General features: G+C 37.5%; 3 protein-coding genes and 1 long non-coding RNA gene across 4 annotated transcripts; 2 read left to right on the top strand and 2 right to left on the bottom strand.

Moving 5' to 3' along the window:
• Positions 1–11355: 11355 nt before the first annotated feature.
• Positions 11356–12893, bottom strand: LOC124642816. Its single transcript, XR_006985823.1, has 2 exons — positions 12356–12893; positions 11356–12010 (listed from the first exon to the last, which is right to left on the bottom strand). It is a non-coding gene; the product is annotated as an uncharacterized LOC124642816 (long non-coding RNA).
• A 260-nt stretch (positions 12894–13153) lies between these two features.
• LOC124642708 (trypsin 3A1-like) lies at positions 13154–14345 on the top strand. The gene is made up of 3 exons (XM_047181311.1): positions 13154–13177; positions 13701–13813; positions 14144–14345. The coding sequence occupies exons 1-3, from the start codon at positions 13154–13156 to the stop codon at positions 14343–14345; spliced, it is 339 nt and encodes a 112-aa protein (XP_047037267.1).
• LOC124642811 (serine protease snake-like) lies at positions 13531–16027 on the top strand. The gene is made up of 5 exons (XM_047181477.1): positions 13531–13813; positions 14144–14293; positions 14688–14820; positions 15023–15154; positions 15815–16027. The coding sequence occupies exons 3-5, from the start codon at positions 14812–14814 to the stop codon at positions 15983–15985; spliced, it is 312 nt and encodes a 103-aa protein (XP_047037433.1). The 5' UTR covers positions 13531–13813; positions 14144–14293; positions 14688–14811; the 3' UTR covers positions 15986–16027.
• Positions 16028–17509: 1482 nt separating this feature from the next.
• Positions 17510–19972, bottom strand: LOC124642707 (keratin, type I cytoskeletal 9-like). Its single transcript, XM_047181310.1, has one exon. The coding sequence runs from the start codon at positions 19970–19972 to the stop codon at positions 17510–17512; it is 2463 nt and encodes an 820-aa protein (XP_047037266.1).
• Between the last annotated feature and the right edge of the window lie 2749 nt (positions 19973–22721).

Here is a 22721-nt window from a genome sequence, read left to right as displayed (position 1 = left end):
AAAAATGACTTAATTAATTGAATAATTATTTTAAGCAGTATTTTATTTGTTTAATATGTATTTGTTTGAAAAGTCTTATCAAGATTGTCACAAATGGAGTATTGCACACGATGTTCTTAATTCAAATCACTTTGCGGCTCTAGAGGATAAAAACGGCTTTTGCCCTCAGATATCAAAGGGTAAAACTACTCTTTCCGAGATGGTGGGATGAAATAGTTATTTGTTATACAAGAGTGCAAAGTTGCTTTTTAACCGCGGGCTCAATTTTGATGACCGAGCAAGCGAAGGATTCTAAAATTGAAACACGAGCGTAGCGAGTGTTTCAATAGAATACTGAGCGATAGCGAGGGAATCAAAAGAGCACAAGGTGAAAAATCTTTGCACTCGAGTGCAACACGTAACTTTTCATCCCACCTCATCGAGGAAATTACTAAATGCAAAAAACAAAATGGCGCGCACATATGACTATCAAATTAAAAAGAAGTACCTATTAAACTTCGTTTATTTGAAAACTGAGTTTAAAAATGAAATGAGGTTAAAAATCTTTGTAAAAACAGTAATAAAAATTACTTAATTAATTGAATAATTATTTTAAGCAGTATTTTATTTGTTTAATATGTATTTGTTTGAAAAGTCTTATCAAGATTGTCACAAATGGAGTATTGCACACGATGTTCTAAATTCAAATCACTTTGCCGCTCTAGAGGATAAAAACGGCTTTTGCGCTCAGATATCGAAGGGTAAAACTACTCTTTCCGAGATGGTGGGATGAAAAATTTATTTATCTTGTCTTTTTGTCTCCCCTTGCTTTCCGGTCATCATCATCGGCCTTTTTTGTTCCAATGTAGGGCATAGGCCTCCTCGCATTGACAAAGGATAACTTGCTCTTCATCATCATCATCTCAGCCATAGGACGTCCACTGCTGAACATAGGCCTCCCCCTTAGATCTCCACAGATAACGGTTGGAAGCGACCTGCGTCCAGCGTCTTCCGGCGACCTTTATAAGGTCGTCTGTCCACCTTGTTGGTGGACGTCCTACGCTGCGCTTGCTAGTGCTAGCTCCGTGGTCTCCACACTAGCACTTTTCGATCCCATCGGCCATCTGCTCCCATCGGCGTTTCTGCTCGTATCCCATAAAAATTATTTTGAAACGCAACAACTACAAAATTCAAATTGACTTGAGCGTAAAAAATACTCGGAAAAAATTATCGAAATACAATGTACGTACTTCGTTGAAACTGATGTTGAATTACAGTAGCAATATAATCTACACACAAACAGAAATGTTCAGATAATACAAACATGTGGAAAAACTTCGAAAATTAATTGAAATCTGGTACGGCGTATTAGTCTCAACGCGAAAGTGCTCTTTGTCCTACGCATGCGCGTGACCATGGCTGCGGAAAAATGCATCGTTTTGATATGCATCTTTAGTTGGATATGCTGTGGACTCTGCCAACTTAACTTGAGTGAAGGTAAGATCAAACTATCTAGAGATGTCAGCAACCCCAGCAGGGCCAAGGCCTGCAGGGGCTTCGGGATTGTTCGAAAGAGTTACCGCGGCCATAAAAGGCCTACGACGGAACACGACAGTTTTTAGTCAGTAAGAGTCTGTCACTCCCTCACCGCTGCTTACCCACAGCGGGGTTCATTTGATGATTTTTGACATCGTTAAAATAAAAAAGATCAAACTATCTGCATAACACTGCATTATTCGAAAGGTAACCGAAGGAACGGGTAGGTTTAATTGAAAGAGTGTCTAAAAGAAATTAAGGGTCCCAAAAGGGTGGACGATTTGAGGAGTTGGAGATTTCCTATCGAACGGATATCCAAATGAATATTTAGGTAAGTACATACAATTGATATCCAGGAGGCTATGAGTGTGAAGGAATAGAGAGTGCACTTGTGTCTGCGCAAATGCTTGTGCGCTGTAATATGTCCCGCGCAGTTGGCTAATCTCCTTACATGAGAACAGCCGCCGTAAACGATAATCGGCTAGGTGGACATCATCATCATCCAGCGAGGAAACTGCAGGAATTACACAATGGGGATACTTTGATCAAAATATGTAAATTATAATGAAAAAATTCACAAGATTTCACGTTCCTTCGTCGCCATGTTGACAACTTCACGCAATGATTGACAATGGTCGGTAACAATGTCGATATTAAAAAAAAAATGTTCAGCACTGGTATTGTTACATTACCTCCATTGTTTAAAAACATATAAAATATAATGTTAAAAATTGTGGAATATAGTATGACGGATTCCCAAATACTTAGGTACCTACACCATTTGTGAAACTATGTAAGTATAATTTTTATTTCGCTATCTAATATTTTAGGGTTAATAGGACTAATTACTTTTTTCATCCGTCATGCCTACTGTATTTAATTTATTTATTTTTTAGGTTCATACTGCCTCAATCACGACATCAGTGGTACATGCGTCAAATTGCATAGATGTGGCTCAGCGGTCCTGACGTACTTGTATGTAAGTAGGTATATCGGTAATAGTGTCTATGTTAACTTACTCAACATCCTCAATAGACGAATACCTATTTGTCAGCGCAGTACAATAAACATATAGTACTTCCGTTCTTTCGAGAACGATTGATGTCCTATCGGTCTTTCGAGAAATGAGGCATGTAATAAGCAGGGATGACAAGCATGCAACAAAGTGTGTGCTAAGTATGAATGAAGAGGGAGAGAGACACCTCAGAAACGATGGACGTATTGCCTGAAAGACGACCTGAATAAGAAGGGAGTGAGTGTCAGTATGACTGGGAGTCACATGGAGGAATGGAAGCGGAAGTTATATTGTGCCGATTCTAAATAAAATGGGGAAAAGGGCAGGAAGAAAACGATTAATAACAGCCTTTTCACACTAATGGATTTTCCGAGCTGAAACATTCGACAATTACAGAAATTGTGTTAACCCGTACCAACCAAGCGGTGCAGGTGTTGCACGAATAATCCTCTCGGACACTGCCAGTTTGGAAAGGCTGTGAGGAATAGAGAGTGCCTAGCTATCATGCTTCATAAGCTACAGCTTGGTGACAGGCAGATAGCGAAGTCTTAGTGGTTATTACTAATTTACGGAACCCTAAAAATGGTACCTACTTCATTAAGTATTATTGCATTTTGGACAAATGATGTACTTATAATGTTTTGTTGAAATTACTTAATTGGAACGATGATTGAATATGAATATGTCCAATTATGTAGCGACAAATAAGGTACAAAGTAATAATAATATTCACGGTTCTGTTTTATTTGTTCACAAAGCTGTATTAGTAATGTTCCTATGGTATGTTGAGAAATATCACTATTTAAATAATACCCAAGTAGAAAATGTTGAAAAAATTAGCAAAAATCATCGAGAATCATTTTGGTAGACAACAATAAGCGTATCTTAATGTAATAAAATATGTGCCATATACCAATACAATATCTAAGTACTTACTTTCCGTCATATTAACTTGCCTTAGCTCATTTACGTCCTCAAAAAACGAATTTAAGCATTTAACAATGCGCTTGAGAGTTTTAAGTCATCATCTGCGTAGCCTTTTTACCACTAGAGAGATCGACTATTTAACGTGCTTTGCGAAGTACAGAGGAACCGAGGTACAGGAGGAGTACAGAGCTGAAAGTCAAAGTCAAAAACGTTTCTTAAAAGTAGGCTAGTTTTAATACTTTTTCACGTCAAATTTGCAAAAGGACAGCACCCCCAAAACGCACCTCCATTTTACCAATTCCTAGTGTTATTTATAGCTGGAAAGAAGAAGCGGTGAAGAACAAACTTCCCAGCAACACAGCTGTCTGCTATAAATTAATTATAACACATACAGCTGTTCTACCACATTATCTCTTTCAGCACAATGCTGGTTATGCCAACATGAGCCTGCCGAAACTGCCTGAAATATGCTCACTCGTGGACGACGAGCCGGTGGTCTGCTGCACCGACTGTACTTTAAGTAATGTGGACGCGTAAGACTGAAAAAATATTTATTGTTCGGCCATTCAGAGAATGCGTTCCTGACACGTCGCGATTGAACTGACGACGTAATAACATTCATTGATTATTGATATAATAATGTTGTTTTAATGCTCCTCAATTGTTAAAACGGTAAACAACCAGCAAAAATATTTTTATCGTAACTGCAACGCCATTGCAAAGTTACGTCGTCAGTTCAATCGCGACGTGTCAGGAACGCATTCTCTGAATGGCCGAACTATTATTTACAAGAAAGAAGTGTTGTAAAATAGTTGTAATTGAAAAATACGATATTATGTAAAGGGAAAAATTTTTATTGAGTGAAATTTTGACAAGTCAAGTGACATATATAAATTTGAAATATAAAAAATAAATACTGTAACAGCCAGTACGATTAGATATAAGAACTCCTTCAACATCCTCCCTTTAATCGTGCATGACTGTACAAACAAGTAAACTTATAAATGTCCTCGACTGTACTTACAATAATCATACTTAAATTTACCTGACTGTACTTTTCACAAAGTAAATTATAAAAAACAACACGAGAGTACCCAGTCAAAACTTAAAAACAAAACAATCAATTCTTATTTAAATAAAATAAAAACAACTTAAGATATCATTAAGCCTATATCTGACACGCAACGCTGATGTTTGCAACGACTCAACCCTTTGGTTAAAATATCCGCTAACATCCTGTCAGTTGGCAAATATGATAGTTTTATTTTATTATTTTCGACCAATTCTCGAATAAAATGATATCGGACATCAATATGTTTGGTCCGATTATGGTGGACCGGGTTCTGCGCCAACTTCTGAGCACTTTGGTTATCGTTACAAAGTGTAACTACATAAGACTCACCAGTTATTTCTCCAATAAGGCGTTGTAAAAACACAGCTTCCTTAGCAGCACTAGTTAATGCCATGTACTCGGCTTCAGTCGATGACAATGCTACTGTAGGCTGCTTTTTGCATTCCCATGACACTGGCGCATTAGCTAATTTAAAAACGTAACCTGTGTACGACCTTCTGTCACTGCCGTTGGCCCAGTCAGCGTCGACAAAACCGCATAAGGGTTCACCAGTTCTTTTAAAAGTTAGTCCATAATCCAACGTACCTTTCAGATACTGCAAGACACGCTTAGCCGCAGTCCAGTGTGCCTGCATAGGATTCTGATTAAATTGACTAAGAAAACTAACAGCAAACAAAATATCAGGCCTAGTATTGATAGCTAAAAACACAAGACAACCAATTAAGTTTTGGTAGGGAACATTGCCAGCCGATTCAGTTTGAGAACGCAGGTCAATGCTTACATCCATAGGAGTGGTTACAGTCTTGCACTCCGACATATTAAAACGACTCAAAGTCTCTAAAATATACCGTTTTTGGTCTACCTTCACATCGTTAGTTCCGTTTTCCCTAGCGATATGCAAACCAAGGCAATAGCTGAGTTCACCTAAATCCTTAACACCAAAATATTTTGTCAAACCGTTCTTTAAGTAAGATAGCTCAATCTCATTATCATAGATAAATATTAAGTCATCTACGTATACTGCTAGAATGGAAATATTTTCAGGACCTCGTTTCAAATAAATACAGGGCTCAGACTGTAATCTGTTATAGCCTAAGTCCAGAAGTACCTTATCAAGACGTTTATTCCAGGTTCTAGCTGCCTGTTTGAGACCATAAAGCGATTTGTTCAAATGACACACTTTTGTCTCTTCGCCTTCAACAATAAAACCTTCAGGTTGTACCATGAACACATTCTCTTCAAGTTTACCGTACAAAAAAGCAGTGTCTATGTCTAAATGATGCATTTTCAAATTCTGTTCAACTGCTAACGCAATTAAAACTCTCAGCGACGAATAACGAACAACCGGTGAAAAAGTTTCCTCATAGTCAATACCATAACTTTGATGAAAGCCTTTAGCTACCAAACGTGCCTTGTATCTACAAACGTTACCTTCGGAATCACGTTTTAACTTGAAGACCCATTTACACGGTATAACTTTCTGACCCTTGTTCTCTATTAAGGTCCAAGTACCGTTGGTCATCAAGGAGTTGTATTCGTCTTCCATAGCAGCTATCCATTAAGCTTTATCAGGTCTTGAAAGAGCATCAGAATAAGAATAAGGTTCGTCTGTTAACTCACCACTTAGCATCGTCGAACAACAGACAGTACAGCGATAATTTACAGGTTTTCTATCCCTCAAATTGTACCTCATACCAGTTTCCACAGGCACTACTTCTTCCTCAGCAGGAACTATAGAAGTTTCAGGAAGAGGAGAAATAGGTAGAGCTGGTGGTGTAGGTACAGCAGGAGCACTACTTGTACTTGCCACAGAATCATCATTCAAGGCTGACTCTATTGCTGAGCTGCCTTGGACCTGTAAAATATTGGTATCAGAAGAGAGAATAATGTCACGACCAGGTGACTCATTCTTTTTCGGAACCGTATCTGAAAAACAATTCTCCAAAAATACTACATCCCGTCCTTTAATGGATTTCCTAACATTAATAGGATCTCGAAATCTATACGATTTGTTGTCATCACAATACCCAACGAATATATACTGCTTTGCTTTCGGGTCTAGCTTATGACGATCGCAAGCGGGTACATTTACGTATGCACGACAACCAAAAACACGTAAATGAGCAAGATCTGGCTTCCTGTTATACCATAGCTCATACGGAGTACGGTTTTCTAAAGCTCTGTGTGGACATCTATTTTTAAGATAAGTAGCTGTACGTACCGCCTCTTGCCAAAAAGTCTTGGGTAGGCCACTATCTTGCAGCATACACCTAGCTTTTTCAACTAAGGATCTATTTGTCCTCTCAGCAACCCCATTAGACTCAGGACAGTATGGAACAGTGGTCTGATGCCTAATTCCTTTTGAAGCAAGATAAGCTTCGAACTCAGCATTGACGTACTCACCGCCATTGTCAGTACGTAAGTTTCTTATTTTAAGAGAAGTTTCTCTCTCAACAAGAGCTTCAAACTCTAAAAACTTTTTCTTAACATCCGCTTTAGAGCGTATAAAATAAGAAAAAATCATTCTAGAAAAATCGTCTACAAAAATGAGTAAATATCTGTTCGATTCTAAAGAAAAAACATCAAAAGGACCACAAACGTCAGAATGTATAAGCTCCAACATTCTAGTACCTTTCTTATACTCAATAGTTTTGAAGGGTTTTCTACACTGTTTTCCTTCTATACAAGCTACACAAGGGTTTTTATCTAAAGAAGAATATTCAATACCTTTTGCTTGACCATGACGCAGGTGTTCCAACGCAGCGCGGCATAAATGCCCTAGCCTGCGATGCCACAAACTCGAAGAAGTATGTACATCGCCAACCATTGCGCTTGCCGGGCAAATAGGTATATGATCGAGTCTGTACAACCCACCAACATTGCGTGTTGCGTGCCCTACTGGCTTGCCAACTACCTTTACGTTGTTATTGTTGTACATGTTACATCCTCTTTTATCAAAAACTACAGTAATATCTTTGTCAACTGCCTTACTTACAGAAATTAAATTTGTGCTTAATTCTGGAACAAAAAGAACGTTTTTAATACTACTTAATTCTAAGTTATTTTTCTTTAACAACTGTACATCACCAATGCCTGTCGAAGAAACCTTCTTATTATTGGCCAAAGTTATTACTTTACTCTCAACATTAGAATTGAAGTTAGAAAGCCATTCCTTTTTGCATGACATATGTGTGGAGGCGCCACTGTCCACGTACCAATCCGACGAACTTATACTTCCTCCAGCACCAAAAGACATTAATGTCGATTCCTTGACATATCCTTGCTTTGACTTTTGTCCTTTTTTCTTTTGCGGACAATTCGGACTTTTATGTCCAGGCTCCTTACATCGGTAGCACACAATCTTCTTCGCTCTCGACAATTTAGAAGCAAAAACTAACTCCCTCGACTCACGTTTTGCGCTTTCATTAAGTAACTTCTGCTTCACGAGTTGTGACGTTATGTCCACGTAAGAGTTTTCTAGGGCCATCACAAGGGGATCATATTCTTCTGGCAATCCACCGAGTAATATCGCACCAATAGATAAATCGTCAATTTTACGACCTATATCTGCCAAGTCTTGGACAGTGCCAGTAACGGCATTTATATACTCCTCAATAGAAACAAACTGCTTCAACTCGTATCTATAAAGCTTTCGCTCTAGCGCAAGTCTCCTTCCCATGCCTTTATCTTCATACGCATTTGCTAAAGTGTCCCATACCTCTTTTGCGGTATTACAAGAACGGACATGTGTGATAGCACCGCCATGTAAAGTTAAACACATCTTTGTGAAAGCTTTTATCTCTTTAGCCTTCTTCACGCTGATCGACGTGTTGTCATCGGCACCGTATCCCTCTATGGTAGACCAAAGGTCTTCGTGCATTAAGTACATGCGCATCTTAAATTTCCATTCCGGATAGCCACTTTTCTCGCATAAACTTTTTACAGAAAGAATGGATGCCCCGGATCCCGAGGAGGGAACTACATTTGTATCACCGAGCGACATTTTAACACATATGCGTTACAATTACAACATTGGTAGGGCTGGGCCCATAACCATTTGTTGTAAAATAGTTGTAATTGAAAAATACGATATTATGTAAAGGGAAAAATTTTTATTGAGTGAAATTTTGACAAGTCAAGTGACATATATAAATTTGAAATATAAAAAATAAATACTGTAACAGCCAGTACGATTAGATATAAGAACTCCTTCAACAAGAAGTTCAACTAAAAAGCGTCAAAAAACTTCTCATACCTGTCGAGAGGGAGCGTGTCAAAAAGGATGGCAACATTAGCATGCTGGATGGCAATTTTTATCCCTTGTCCAAGGAAGTAGCCAGCCTTTTGGTCACGCGAAGCGTCAACCCCACTAATTAGATTAGCTATTTCTACGTGAAAAAATAAATTGAAATCATGGGTAAGAACAGAAAGAAAGTTGTGTAAGCATGGCTCAATATGTTATATCGGTATATAACCGCTGAATCGATTAAATTGAAATCTGATATATAGAAATATATTCGTGTTGGTTACAATATTAGCAACTAAACAGATTTTTGATGGTAAATTGGTGGGGAGTTAAATTAGAAACAGCATTTAACCAGCTTAGGAGACAGGATTCCCTCGGAATCGCAGGTGATGAAGATAAAACTGGAGACTTATTTTAGCTTCTTCGAAGTTGTTTCATTGAACTTGTGATACTTGATTATCTTTCTCCCTATAAAGTTACAATGTTTTAGATTCAGTGACTCTGCCGTGGCACCCTATGGGGTCCTCATCAGTAGGAAAGGTCCGAAGGCTTGGAAAAGTAAGTGCATTCTAATCCTTTAACGAAGATAGATAAGAAAGTAAGTAGGAACTCTTTGATCATTATGTTTTAAATTAGGAGGAGTTAATGGCTTCTTAAAACGATATGTAAAGAACGGTCCTCATTTATTTCTTGGATTTCAAACATGTCCCACTTCTATTGACTAAAACTTTGTCTTATATATTTTTTTAAAATGAGCGAATGAAGAAAGAAGACTGATCACAATCCATACAATATTACCCCATGTCCTATAACACTGTGACGTATCTCAAAAAAAAGATAAAAATGTTAAAAAAAATATGGCATACTCTCTAATTATTTTTTTTTACACCTTCATACGAAAAAAATGCTTTAAAATTGTTCAGGCGCTGTTATGAAAACATCTTTCATAGGACTATTTTATTATATTTTTTTTTTTTGATGGGGTATACCTCACAGGTGGTCCCATAATCATCAGGTCAGGATCTGATGATGGAAGCCCTGAGAAATTTAGGGCAACTTTTGAAAGTTGTAGGCATGCGCAGGTAAAAACTTGACTTTAAGGTGTATGTCTTATAACACTATGCAACAGTGAAGATTTGGAGCTGACCTGATAATGGAGACAACTGAATATGTAAACTACCTCGTGTTTGGGCTTATATTATTTGTATTGTCGAGTTCCCTCGACCTTCTTTCGTATCCATCATCAGGTCAGCTCCAAACCTTCACTGTTGCATATTGTTATAAGACATACACCTTATAGTCAAGTTTTTATCCTGCGCATGCCTACAACTTTCAAAAGCTCCCCTGGATTTCTCAGGGTTTCCATCATCAGATCCTGACCTGATGATTATGGGACCACCTGTGAGGTATACCCCAACAAACAAAATAATAATTTAATAAAATAGTCCTATGAAAGATGTTTTCATAACTGCGCCAGAACAATTTTAAAGCATTTTTTTCGTATGAAGGTGTAAAAAAAATAAATTTGAGAGTATGCCATATTTTTTTAAACATTTTTATGTTTGTTTTGAGATATGTCGCAGTGTTATGGGTGTTTCGCGTAGTTCGTGCAAATTCTGTGATATTTAGAAATTTCAAATTATTGTCAAATAACTTTGTTTTTTTTTCTAATATCGTCAAAATATAGGTAATCCTTCAACTTTGTGTAGTTTCTACCTTCCTTTGATAGAAAACAATGGAATTACAATCATGTTAACTTTTCGGAGTGAGATGGTAATGAGAAATTCAACGATGGTAATGATTTTGTTTAGTTTCCAGAGGAAAATCGAGAAGTTAAGGTTATGAAAATGAAAAGAATCGACTGATAAAAACTTAGATTTATTTGTATATATTCAAAAAACTAAATAAAGAAATTAAAATTAGACTTCTAAATGATCGGATACTTATGATAATGGTATTTTTCTTGCCTTTTTTAATTTTTTACTTATTTTTCTACACAATAATCATAATCTTTGAAAAAAATGAGAAGCTTTTATTTTTCTTCTATATGCTAAGAATTAGTATAATATGGAAAAGCGTTAAGGCCAGGTGGAATACGAGTGAAAGAGTGGAAGATATTAAAGATGGATGGATGGAAATGGCTGACTTTATTCTTCAATAAGTGTTTGCAAGAGGAAACAATACCAGACGAGTGGTGCAATAGTTTCCTGGTGAACATTTTTAAGAACAAGAGTGATGTGTTGGATTGGAACAACTATAGAGGAACAAAGCTAATTTGCTAACAAGTGCAGCGGGCCCTACCACCAGTTTCAGTCCGACAGTACCGACAGGTCACACGAGTAATTTGCGACCCAAGGATGCCTCTTAAATTGAAGAGGAAAATATATAAATCTATGATTAGACCTGTCGTCCAGTAGGTATGAATCTGAGTGTTGGCCACTGAAAAAGGGGGATGAGAAGACAGTACATGTAGCAGAAATGAGAAAGTTGAGATGGATGTGAGGAATGATTACAAGGAAGTCTGAAAGTAGCGCCAGTTACAGAAAAGATGAGAAGTAAGAAGGTTGTCATGGTATGGGCATGTAATGAGGAGGAATGATACGCATGCAACAAAGTAGTGCTAGGTATAAATGTAGATGGATGGAGAAGAAGAGGAGGACCTAAGAAAAGATGGATGAATTGTCTGAAAGATGACACAAAAAAGCAGAAGTCATATTGCGCCGACCCCAAATAAAATTGGGAATAGGGCAAGATAAGCTAAGAATCAGACTACAAAACTAAAATTAGACTTCTCGCAATGTAAAAATACTTAAAAAAAAAAACAAAATATGATATCAAAAACAAATGAATTAAAATAACTCAAAGTATTAGAAAATATTTTTATCGGAATCATCATCACAAAAATTTTGAATTTCTCTCTTTGCGTATACTCCTTCTACCTTTTCTTTGGTATCATGCTCTGGTTCCCTATTGGACATGACAAATTTCCCAAAATCGGTCTTAAAAGTTTTGTCAACGGGTTCCTTTTTATCAAGATAAAATTTGCTATTTTCCCAATCAGTCATCTTAATATCAGATAATTTTTTGACTTTCGGTGACTGCGGTCCTTTCGAACACTGATCTTCTTTATACTTTTCGGGACCTGCCTTAATTGCTGCATATTCTTTTTTCTTTTGAAGTCTATCGTGCTCTCGGTTGTGTTTAGTTTTTCTCGGCATTCTTAATTCTTGATCCTCTGCGAAAATAAATACCTTACACGTAAGTAGATTCACAAGTTTATCAAAGGTAATTTATAACGTAATTAATATTACTTATAATTATATTAAAAACAAAAATGAAGCACAAATTGCAATTAAAGTATTTATAGATTCTAAATACCATCGTTTTAATCTCATTACCATCGCTAAAAAAAACGAGGGTAAACGAAGGTGGTGAGGAAGAAGGTAATGAGGTTTCAATCCTTTTTTCAATTTATCTCACAGAATATCAAACTTACGGAAATCTTAAATATTTTAGTAATCGAAGGTAATTATTAGAATCTATAATTAGTAACATAATAAACTAAGTCATAAATACTTACTTAATTATGGCAACGATAGGAGAGAGAACAATTCCAGAATAATCACCTCCTGCGCAACTTTACACGAACATATTTTATTATCACAAGCATGCGTGCACCTGCTAAGACGTTTACTGGCCGACTGAGGGATGTACGCGGGGTGTGTTGTCGGTGTATCAGCGTTAAGGGCAATACGCAGAGTATAATTCATAGATCCGTCCAACCCGATGGTAATGACAAAAAAAAAATGAGAAACATTTATGAAATAAAAAAAATATAAAATTGCGGAGCTAGCTTTGTTTATGTAGATGAAAAAGTTGTACTTTTTAATGTAGTTTTTTAGTACGGTTACTTATTCAAAATTAATAATGATACTTTTGAATAAAATACAAGTATATCTAGGACGATAGCATATGGACACCGAAGGAAATGAGAATTAATTATGTTTTTAATTTATATTTTGTTAATTAGGTTACTTTCATCAGTAAATATTACATGCACAGAAGCCTAACTTTATAACTTTTGATTTCCTGTATAAAAAACATAGGTATTCAGTTATTAAGTTAAGATTTTAAGGCTGGACGCGTAATATGCACGAAAAAAATGAATCACCCTTATAGGACGTGGGGCAATTTGGATCCATCTTCTTTACTTATTTATCCTGAATGTTTCAGAATGCGTGGAATATTTCCATAAACTTCCGTATCCGTGCCGCGGTAAAGGCAATGTTCTGCTTAAGAAGAGTCTGGAACAGTTCAGGCTATGCTACACATCTACGTTAAAGGTTACACTCAATATTGATCGTCTGGTTCCTCAAAAATGGAGATTCCCCCATCTGGTAAGGTATTTTTGGTACTTCGTTAGACCTATTTCTATGATTTTGTCGAAAAACATTATAGGGCCGAGGATAGAGCCTTGGGTAACTCTCAGCCACTTAACAATGATTAAACTAGTATAGATAGCTCGCTTATTGGTATGTACTTTGTTTAAAGTTACAATGCACGTCCACCACCTAAAAAATGATTTTATGATAGCTATGCAGATGATATTAATGTTAAATACATAAGAGACAGTATCAAACGCTTAATTCAAAACTAAAACGATACAATATTGTTTTGAAGTACCTACAAACTACTATGTTTCTAAATGCAAAAAATATAAATAATTAAATCTCCTATACTAATATCATATTGTTTTCATTGTCTGTATCCTAAGCTCCCCAAAAACTGAACCGACGTGAAAAAATATTTGTAAATAAAAATATGGTAAAAAAAAAAAAAAACTTGAAATAATATATTTATTATTTCACTTTTGGAAAGCTACGCTAATCCCGTGTGACGTAGACTACACTTACTTTTATTTCCAGGCTTTGCTTGGGTACGGCGAAAACCTCAATAAGGCGCAGTGGCTGTGCGAGGGGACTGTGATCAGCGAGAGATTCATACTGACGGCTGCACGGTGCACTACTGCGGGTACCCTGTATGTACATTCCTTAGCATAGGATAACTAATATGTCTTTAGACGTCAATGTACTTACATGTTAATAAGTTTTCTTATGTAGTGTGTGGTATGTTCAATTTGATGTTTTGGACTCATAATTTCGTTCGTCACAGCCTTTTTATCGTAGGAAGGAGCATTAACCACCACGCCTGCTCAATGCGAGGTCATAATTTAAACTTATTTTGAAAAATGAGCCAATAATTTGAATTTAGTAGCATTTGCTTACTTAACATGGATTTCAAAAATGCCTACATGATTTCCATGATTAAGAAGAAATCAACTGAACTAAAATACTGTTGTAAATTTCAGTGGGACTGTAACATATGCTTCGCTGGGAGTCAGAAGTAATGACAGACATAAGAACACCCACATTTACAAGATCAAGAGGGTATTTAATCATCCTAAATACAACGAGCCGTCGTGGTACCACGACATAGCACTTCTGCAAACTGAACAAGAGTATGGCTTACTTTTTTACTTTGTATGGTTGCTTAGCACATTATTACAGTAGAAAGTTTGTGTGTGCTGGAATATCCTCATGCGCAAACAGCTGAACGGATTTTGATGAAACATAGCAGTCAGATAGCTACATTAGACTTTAATATATAGTTAGTAGTTCCCTCAGGAGGCGGGTGAAACCACTGACAGAAACAGAACACATGAAATTTATTGAAAATTCTCACATCGTGCTGGTTACAGAAAGATGTAAATGAATAAGGAATTAGTTGTCAAAATGATCAATAATGCCACAGTTAAATGTTAAACCCTTGGTACATAGTTTCTATCAGTAGCCTCTTAATTCAAGCATTGTAAAAGAAATACTAAGGTCTCTCTTTAATAAATTTGTTCCCAGAATACATTTTAACAGTGAACTCCTGCCTGCTTGTTTGGATGTTGGTGCTCATGATACGTCAATAGCAGAAACAGCTGGCATTGTTGCAAGATTTGCCAATAAAAATCAAAGTACCTCACGTAATATGGAATCTGTAAGTACCCTAGTAGAAAGTTGTGTTTGAAAATTTAAGATTAGATGTGGTTCTATCTAGTATATTTGATAATAGCACAGAAGTTCAAATTGAAAGTACAGATGAAATAATACTTTTGTTATCATTTCCTTTACTTTCTTACGAACAAAAGTGGAAATATAAAGATGGTTTTGAATTAAAAGGCTCGTAAATTATTTTTCAGGTATACTTGGATAAAATGCACCGATTGAAGTGCAAATACAGATATAGACCGAACAATAACCTACTGCACGGGTTTGACGTTTACAAGCAAATGTGCTATGAAGAGCATATTAAAACTGGCAAAACTTGCAAGGTAATAATGGATGTAGTTTTATCAGTTATAGTACTTAGCATGGGTGTTTATGTTTTAGCCACGGTAGCCGTCAGTGCTGAGGTATACCTACAATACATTTTAACTGCCTCGTTGGTCACGACGTCTCGGATTCGATTCCCAGGTGTTAGAAAATTTCACAAAGCAACCCGTGGTCTAGAAGCTGGTGATTGATATACCCTGGGGCCCAATTCTGCTAATTTAAGAAAGTAGGTTATGATACCTGGATCGTGGGAAAGACAAGTAAGAAGCTATAATTTGAAAGAATCGATAGGAAAGAATGAAATAAAGAGACGAAGACAGATAGCTGCAGCAAAACACTAGGAAAAAAAAACGGTTGTCTGTAAAGTCGGTTTACTGACGATAGTCGAACGTGACAACGTCATAAGAAATTGATCGTCAGATGTCGAACGCTGCCGAAAGCGGAGGCCGATCGTGCCTCTTTGTCGCTCGTTGCGTGCTCTCGCTTGCACTTCAAGCCTTAAACAGAACGCCTCAGAGCGTGGTAACGCCGCATGAGTCATGTTTTTTCGTGCGTGCATCCGGCTTCATCGATGTATAAGACGTTGTCACGTCAAAAACAGAATTCAGATAAAAACACAAGTCATGAGTATCAATTTAATAATATTTCTAATTTTACAGCGTTTAAGTGGAAGTCCACTACAAGTGGATCAGTTCAGATGCCAATATACCGCCATCGGCGTGACAGGCGAGGTCGTGCCATGCGGGTCTTCGCGAGTTCCTGACATTTTTACTAGGATATTCACCCACGTTCCCTGGATCGAGAGCATCGTGTGGCCAGATGAAGACTGACATTCGTAGCACATCAATAAATTTACATAGATTTCTACTTATCCTAATTTCCTCGCTGTCTTTTATTTACCTTGCCTGCATTGGTTTTGTGGTTAATATTACGCCTTTATTCCTGTAGTACCAATTCAGAGACGGCATGAGCATTAACGATAACTATTGCTTCAGGCGGGTTGTCAGTCATTTGGTGGGGTTCTTAAACCTCTAGCACAGAATAAAGATGTACAGTTGTGAAGGTACTACCTAACTTTCGTAAAAATACTCACACACAGTTCTGTCAGTACTGAGTGTCGTGCATCGAGCACATGCGCATTATATGCAATGGATTCAATATTAACGTCCCCACTCAGAGAGATTTAATGGTTACTTAAGCCATTCCTTAGTGAAAGATTTGTATGACATTCCGTCACTAAGGAGTGACTTAATTAATCATTAAATGTCTCTGAGTGGGAAGGTATGTGCTTTTTATTACATATAACAGTCTTTAGTTCTCTGGTGGCAGACGTACTCCAGCGAATGCTTTAGTTAAGCTAAGCGTCCACTTGTCGGTATCGTTCGCAACGGACGCATCGTACAAAACGGATAAATATTTCACAGTGCGTCCACTGTAACGGCAGCGTACGGATTACCGACGGTGAGTACCAGCATACGGATTGACGATGCCAGTTCATTCGGATTTTCATAGTGAACGCACGTGTGGACGCTGTGAGAATGGAGGAAAGCGATGAAGAACAATTTGTCGTTATAGCTTATTTGTTACAGAACAGGAAGATTTGGAAAAAAAGCCAACAAAAGAAAACATAGTATCTGGGTACACAACATATTCAAGAAGAGATCGGAACATGGAGAGCGAGCGCGCGGACTGCGTCCACTGATCGGCATTACGTATGACGTCATTGGCAGGCATCGCAAAAGTTGCCTCTCGGAGCATAGGTGTCGGCATTGTCGATGTGCGATGCGTACGACGCGGACAGGTGGATGCACTCATATGAGTTTCTATATAAATAATACTATGATCCGTTGCGTGCGATACGTCCGTTGCGTACGATACCGACAAGTGGATGCTTAGCTTTAAAGCTCAGTTAGAGTACGCGCACACTACAAACTTTTAGTCGGCTGATAGTCGGTTTGGGCTTATAAATCAGTATAAAGATGAATGGAAGTACACACGTAACAACGATTAGATTTTCTCTTAATTTACATTAATTGCAGATTTTATCCATATTTTACTTTAGTTCCATGATTCCTAGTATTCCTAGCATTTTGACCAAAGCCCTGTACTTATGTGAAAATGTAATATTTCAATCTGTTTACCATTGTGTTTGGTAAAGTAGACACCGAGGGGTCAAGTTGAAAACAAGAATCAGTAGTATAACTTAATTAAAAATGCCAGCGTTCTTTTAACATCAGTGTATTTATATAGCTTCTGATAATATACAATATGATTAATGATATCGATTACCTCGGTATTAAGTAGCAGTACCATGTCTTAAAGTCGTAACATCACATTAATACAAGTCGCTTCTATTATAATGGACTATTCAGGGAATGCCCTGCAGGATCTTGATAGTTGGAGTCTTCTATATATCTGTCACTTGGTGGATTTTCTATCAGGCCTCTTCTGCCGTATCCCATGGAACCAAAATTAAAGCCCCTTAAACCATGTGAGCCCCTACCCACCGATCTTCCTGCACCCATGCCCATCGCACCTCCTGCACCCATGCCCATCGCTCGTCCTGAGCCGAAATCCACCCCTCCTCCCGCGCTGAAACCCATCTCTCCTCCTGCACTGAAACCCATCCCACCACCGCCGCCTAGGCCCATCGCTCCTCCACCGCCCATGCCCATCACACCTCCGCCCCCCATACCCATCGCACCTCCGCCGCCCATACCCATCGAGCCTCCAGAGATCATGCCTCCGCCACCCATGCCTATCGAGTTACTTCCATCGAGACCTATTATACTTCCACCGTTGAGCCCAATTACCCCAAGTGTACCACCATCCACACCCACTAATCCACCTTGACCAAATTGTCCAAAGTTGTATCCACCGCCTCCATAGAAAACACTCTGCCCACCACTAGAACCATGATACACGGAGGTATGGTGTGCTGAATTTTTAGAATGGCTTTGTTTTCCACTTTGGATTTGGATATTTGCCTGTTGTTTGTTCTGCTGATTCACTTGCTCAGCTCTTAATTTCACTTCTACAAATGCTATAGCATTTGCAATTGCTTCCAGAGCAGCTCGCACATCGAATTGGACTCCATTAGTGTAAATAGCAAAATTACCATTTCCGTTAGCAGCTTCGATTAGAATTTGTCTTAAAGCTTCTAGTTTAGCTTTTATATCAAAGTATGTAGTGACAGTTAGCTGGGAATTGTACCCTTGATTTTGGCTTAAGTTGTTGATTAGAATATTTATAAACTCTTGTATTTTAGAGTTGAGATCAACATTTGTATTGATAACAGTTTGTGATTTGAAAGCACTGGCAATTAACTGGTTAACTTGGTTCACAACAGCCCTTTGTTGGTTCTGTTGATTCACTTGATTAGTTTGCTCCTGAGCTTTAGCCTCAGCCTCAGCTCGTAATTTCGATTCTACAAATGCCATAGCATTTATAATTGCTTCAAGAGCAGCGTGCACATTGAATTTGACTCCATTAGTGTAAATAGCAAAATTACCATTTCCGTTGGCAGTAGCTTCGATTAGAATTTGTCTTAAAGCTTCTAGTTTAGTTTTTATATCAAAATATGTAGTGACAGTGAGCTCGGAATTGTACCCTTGATTTTGGCTTAAGTTGTTGATTAGAATATTTATAAACTCTTGTATTTTAGAGTTGAGATCAACATTCGTATTGATAACAGTTTGTGATTTGAATGCACTGGCAATTAACTGGTTAACTTGGTTCACAATAGCCCTTTGTTGGTTCTGTTGATTCACTTGATTAGTTTGCTCCTCAGCCTCAGCTTGTAATTTCGATTCTACAAACGCCATAGCATTTGTAATTGCTTGAAGAGCAGCGTGCACATTGAATTGGACTCCATTAGTGTAAATAATAAAATTACCATTTCCGTTGGCAGTAGCTTCGATTAGAATTTGTCTTAAAGCTTCTAGTTTAGTTTTTATATCAAAATATGTAGTGACAGTTAGCTCGGAATTGTACCCTTGATTTTGGCTTAAGTTGTTGATTAGAATATTTATAAACTCTTGTATTTTAGAGTTGAGATCAACATTCGTATTGATAACAGTTTGTGAGTTGAATGCACTGGCAATTAACTGGTTAACTTGGTTCACAAGAGCCTTCTGTTTGTTCTGTTGATTAACTTGATTATTTTGCTCCTGAGTTTTGGCCTCGGCCTCAGCTCGTAGTTTCTCTTCTACAGATGCTATAGCATTTGAAATTGTTTCAAGAGCAGCTTGCACATCGAATTGGACTCCATTTGTGTAAACAGTAACATTACCATTTCCGTTGGCAGTAGCTTCGATTAGAATTTGTCTTAAAGCTTCTAGTTTAGCTTTTATATCATAGTTTGAAGTGATAATTAACTCGGAATTGTACCCCTGATTTTGGTTTAAGTTATTGATTAAGATATTTATAAACTCCTGTATTTGAGAGTTGAGATTAGCATTCGTATTGATAACAGATTTGGACTTGAAGACACCGGCAATTAACTGGTTAACTTGGTTCACAACAGCACTTCTGTCATCAGCTATCGCACCTCCGCCATTATCATATTCAACATAAATATTTTCATTTCCACCAACATCATTTTGATTTATAATATTTTGATTCACATCAATATTCTGGTGTGGGGCGGTGATATGTTTAAAACCTACATTATTATTTCCGTGAATTTGCAGATTAGCTTGATTATTATTATTATTTTCATTAAAATATTTTAGGAATCCTGTTATGTCAAATACATCATTTCCTGTATTTGAACCAAATTGGATCTTATTTATATCGAAATTTTTAAATGCCTCCATATTGATTTGGAAATTATGATCCATCGTAGATTTATTAATGTCAATATTTTGATTAACTCCTCTGTTCACATTGACAATATACATTAGGTAAGCTTTCAGAATATCTTGAAGGCTAAACTTTGCTACGCCATTGTATTTTAAAGAAAAGATGTTGCCGGCGTCGTTAGTGGAAATACAAAAAAAGTTTAAATCCCTGGCACCCGTGCAGAGGCAGTCATCGATATCCATACGAGAGTTAACACTTATATTTGCTATCTCTTCCTGGTCTTGACCACGCAAGTAGACGTTTCGCAAAGTCCGTTTTATTTCTGGATGGTATTTACCTTCTTTATGAATGTCTTTTCTTTCATATTTTATACCTGCTTCTTCACACGCTTCATCAGCTTGACATAAAGATTCTTTGCAAACAAGAATCAACTGAAACGAAATTAAACTGTTATTTCAGTACCTATATAAAAATGGTTGACGTTGTCAGTCTGATGCAGTAAGCTGGTGCTCAGGTTACCAATTGTGAAAATGAGGCTCTATAAGGCATGATCCCTATAATTGTTTACGTCATTTCCTGTCCTACTTATTATGGACGCCTTGGCAGTGAGCATAACGGAAGAGGTACCCTTGTTGAGAGTTGGCAACAGAGACTGGAAAATCGTCATTTGCCTAGACTTTTGTCAGCTAAGTTGGGGCTAACTTGGGCTGCGGGATTGTTCGAAAGGGTTACCGCGGCCCTGGTACATAAAAGGCCTACGTCGGAACAAGACGGTTTTGAGTCAGTGAGAGTCGGGCACTCCCTCACCGCTGGTAACCCACAGCGGGAGGGGTCATTTGATGATTTTTGGCGTCCTTAAAAAAAATTTGTGGTTAGCTTCCAGTCTAACCGACAACGAGTTGAGAGGAAGGTTTTAGGTATGAACGTGGATGGATATTGTGAAATAGGATTATCAAAGTAACGATGGATGGATTGTGTGAAAGTGGATATGGTGAGAAAGAATATTGCTTGTGAGATGACTGCAGATAGAAGAGAATTAAAGAAGAAGACATAGATCACAAATAAAATTGGGATAAGGGTAGGACAATGATGCTGATAAACACCCTTAGGTTCAGTATACGAATGAGGTATATCACATTCCCACAGTTCAGTATAATACCACTTTCAGGATGTTGTCAGAGCTGCCACGTTACAGCAGTGATGCGCAATTTGGTGCCCTTATATAGTGCATAAACTTTTGTATGCTCCCGTCTTGTGCCAGGTAAGCGCAAGAGAAAAATGCTGTGATTACAAAAAAAATATGGATGAAATAAATTACCTATTATATTAAACTTACCACTGCCTGATACAGCAAGATTAACGGCACGTTTTTCATTGTATGAAGTGTTGTATTCCAGCCAGCCTGGGTGGTAGTTAGCAGAGGTGTGCCTGTCGAACAACGGGCATTAATAACCCAGCATGGTTACGTGCAAATGTACTTATCGGCACCTTTCACGGTCCCCTAAGAATACAACTATTTCATTTAAATAACTTAATCGAAATATTATTAAAAAAACATATGCCCTTTATTGCCCGCCTGCTGCCGAAACTGTGTCTTTATCGATTTAATAAGACCATCCCCTGGTCTCGATCCGTCGAAAACTAATTTATTTTACTCTGAACTTAATTTAAATCCATCAAGTAAGAAGTTATAAGAGTTTGTTTTCATTAAGCATAATAATGAATATATTTTTGGAATTTAAGGATACGTACCCTGTCGGTCATATTAGTCTCTTGTCGTCTTTTGCACGGTTGCACAAAATGAAGTAAATGTCCGTTTTCAATTTTGCGTTAATTATACTTATCACTTCAATTTAATTTTCTTTTCAACTTCTACATAAAACATAATTAAAAGCCGTATGTACAACTATAATTATACTTACTACGACTAGGAAATTAGGTACCTACCAGATGTTAAGTGTGAATAATTGCTATATGCCTAATAATAAATGACTACAACTATTTGTAATGTTTCAATTTAAACGTTATCTGATGAAGTACACGGGTATCGAGATATATAATATATTTTTTACATGTAAGTAGGATTTTTTTATTTATCCATTTAAATTGTTGATTGAAACATTAAAAAAAAACATTACCTATACAATTATAAAACAAAATTGGACATGGAACATCAGATGGGTACCAAATTCGAGATCTATAAAATACTTCCAGTAAGGACACGCCCATCTGCAATAGAGAGCTCTATTACAAAGAAGAGGTGTTTTAATACAAAATATCGTCATCATCATTCTCTGAGCTATAGGCCGCTGAACATAGGCCCTCCAGTATTAGTGTATAATCTATGGGCCCTCCCATAGGCACATAGGTTCGCCCTCATTCATTGCCGGTCGGGTTGGCACCGTCCTGTGTCCAACGTTTAGGTCCGGTATCCACCAAAGCGGAGAGGAGAGGAGACGAGAGGAGATGTGCCGCGAAGCTGGCAGGTTATTTCCACCAAAGCGGAGAAGAGATGCGTTGCGGAGAGATGTGAGATGTTGTCTACGAAAGGAAGACATCATGTCGTTACAAAAGTTATAACTGAATTTGCTTGAGGAAGAAGAATTAGGGGTTGAAGAAACACAATTAATTCTTCAACATTTAAAGTATCGACGGCAGCATAGATTCTGGATAAGAAACCATATAAAATGTCACAGTCATGGCGAATATGCCACACTGTTTCGAGAGTTTGATGATGAGTTTTCATAAATCTTACAAGGTAAC

The sequence above is a fragment of the Helicoverpa zea genome, chromosome 25 (genome assembly GCF_022581195.2).
Source record: "Helicoverpa zea isolate HzStark_Cry1AcR chromosome 25, ilHelZeax1.1, whole genome shotgun sequence".
NCBI lineage: Eukaryota > Metazoa > Arthropoda > Insecta > Lepidoptera > Noctuidae > Helicoverpa > Helicoverpa zea.
This window is presented reverse-complemented; position numbering and strand designations above follow the sequence as displayed.

Coding starts and splice junctions, on each gene's coding strand:
- LOC124642707 (XM_047181310.1), bottom strand. CDS start 19,972: ATGGAGGCATTTAAAAATTTCGATATAAATAAGATCCAATTTGGTTCA.
- LOC124642708 (XM_047181311.1), top strand. CDS start 13,154: ATGGAGATTCCCCCATCTGGTAAG. Junction 13,178..13,700: donor AGATTCCCCCATCTGGTAAG/GTATTTTTGGTA, acceptor TTTTATTTCCAG/GCTTTGCTTGGGTACGGCGA. Junction 13,814..14,143: donor TGCACTACTGCGGGTACCCT/GTATGTACATTC, acceptor TGTAAATTTCAG/TGGGACTGTAACATATGCTT.
- LOC124642811 (XM_047181477.1), top strand. Junction 15,155..15,814: donor AAACTGGCAAAACTTGCAAG/GTAATAATGGAT, acceptor CTAATTTTACAG/CGTTTAAGTGGAAGTCCACT.